The sequence below is a fragment of the Pteropus vampyrus genome, unplaced genomic scaffold (genome assembly GCF_000151845.1).
Source record: "Pteropus vampyrus isolate Shadow unplaced genomic scaffold, Pvam_2.0 Scaffold140, whole genome shotgun sequence".
Lineage (NCBI taxonomy): Eukaryota > Metazoa > Chordata > Mammalia > Chiroptera > Pteropodidae > Pteropus > Pteropus vampyrus.
Window position 1 is genome coordinate 5,803,471 of NW_011888921.1, and position 991 is coordinate 5,804,461.

General features: G+C 59.3%; 2 protein-coding genes across 2 annotated transcripts in view; one reads left to right on the top strand and one right to left on the bottom strand.

Annotated features, from left to right (window-relative positions):
• LARP4 (La ribonucleoprotein domain family member 4) overlaps positions 1-991 on the top strand; it is a 151,800-nt gene that overhangs the window by 48,861 nt on the left and 101,948 nt on the right. The gene's annotated exons all lie outside the window — the stretch shown is intronic.
• Positions 1-991, bottom strand: part of FAM186A (family with sequence similarity 186 member A) — a 50,898-nt gene that overhangs the window by 12,103 nt on the left and 37,804 nt on the right. Inside the window, exon 5 of the mRNA XM_011368352.2 lies at positions 33-938. Coding sequence (XP_011366654.1) covers positions 33-938 — 906 coding nt within the window. The remainder of the gene's footprint in view (positions 1-32; positions 939-991) is intronic.

Here is a 991-nt window from a genome sequence, read left to right on the forward strand (position 1 = left end):
GCCTGCTGAGGGGTGAGAGTGATCCCCTGTGCTTGAGCCTGCTGTGGAGTGAGAATGATTCCCAGTGTCTGAGCCTGCTCAGGGGTGAGAGTGATTCTTTGTGCTTGAGCCTGCTCAGGGGTGAGTGTGATCCCTTGTGTCTGAATCTGCTGAGGGGTGAGAGTGATCCCCTGTGCCTGGGCCTGCTGCGGGGTGAGAGTGATCCCCTGTGCCTGGGCCTGCTGCGGGGTGAGAGTGATCCCCAGTGTCTGGGCCTGCTCAGGGGTGAGAGTGATTTCCTGTGCCTGTGCTTGCTGAGGAGTGAGAGTGATCCCCATTGCCTGAGCCTGATGAGGGGTGAGAGTGATCCCTTGTGTCTGAACCTGATGAGGGGTGAGAGTGATCCCCTGTGCCTGGGCCTGCTGCGGGGTGAGAGTGATCCCCAGTGTCTGAGCCTGCTGCGGGGTGAGAGTGATTTCCTGTGCCTGTGCTTGCTGAGGAGTGAGAGTGATTTCCTGTGCCTGTGCTTGCTGAGGAGTGAGAGTGATCCCTTGTGTCTGAACCTGATGAGGGGTAAGAGTGATCCCCTGTGCCTGGGCCTGTTGCGGGGTGAGAATGATCCCCAGTGCCTGGGCCTGCTGTGGGGTGAGAGTGATCTCCTGTGCCTGGGCCTGATGAGGGGTGAGAGTGATCCCCTGTGCCTGGGCCCGATGAGGGGTGAGAGTGATCCCTTGTGCTTGAGCCCAATGAGGGGTGAGAGTGATCCCCTGTTCCTGAACTTGCTCAGGGGTGAGAGTGATTCCTCGTGCTTGAGCCTGCTGTGGGGTGAGAGTGATCTCCTGTGCCTGAACCTGCTGTGGGGTGAGAGTGATCCCTCGTGCTTGAGCCTGCTCAGGGGTGAGAGTGATCCCCTGTGCCTGTGCTTGCTGAGAAGTGAGAGTGATCCCTCGTGTCTGAACCTGCTCAGGAGTGGGAGTGATCCCCTGTGCCTGAGCCTGCTGATGGATGGGAG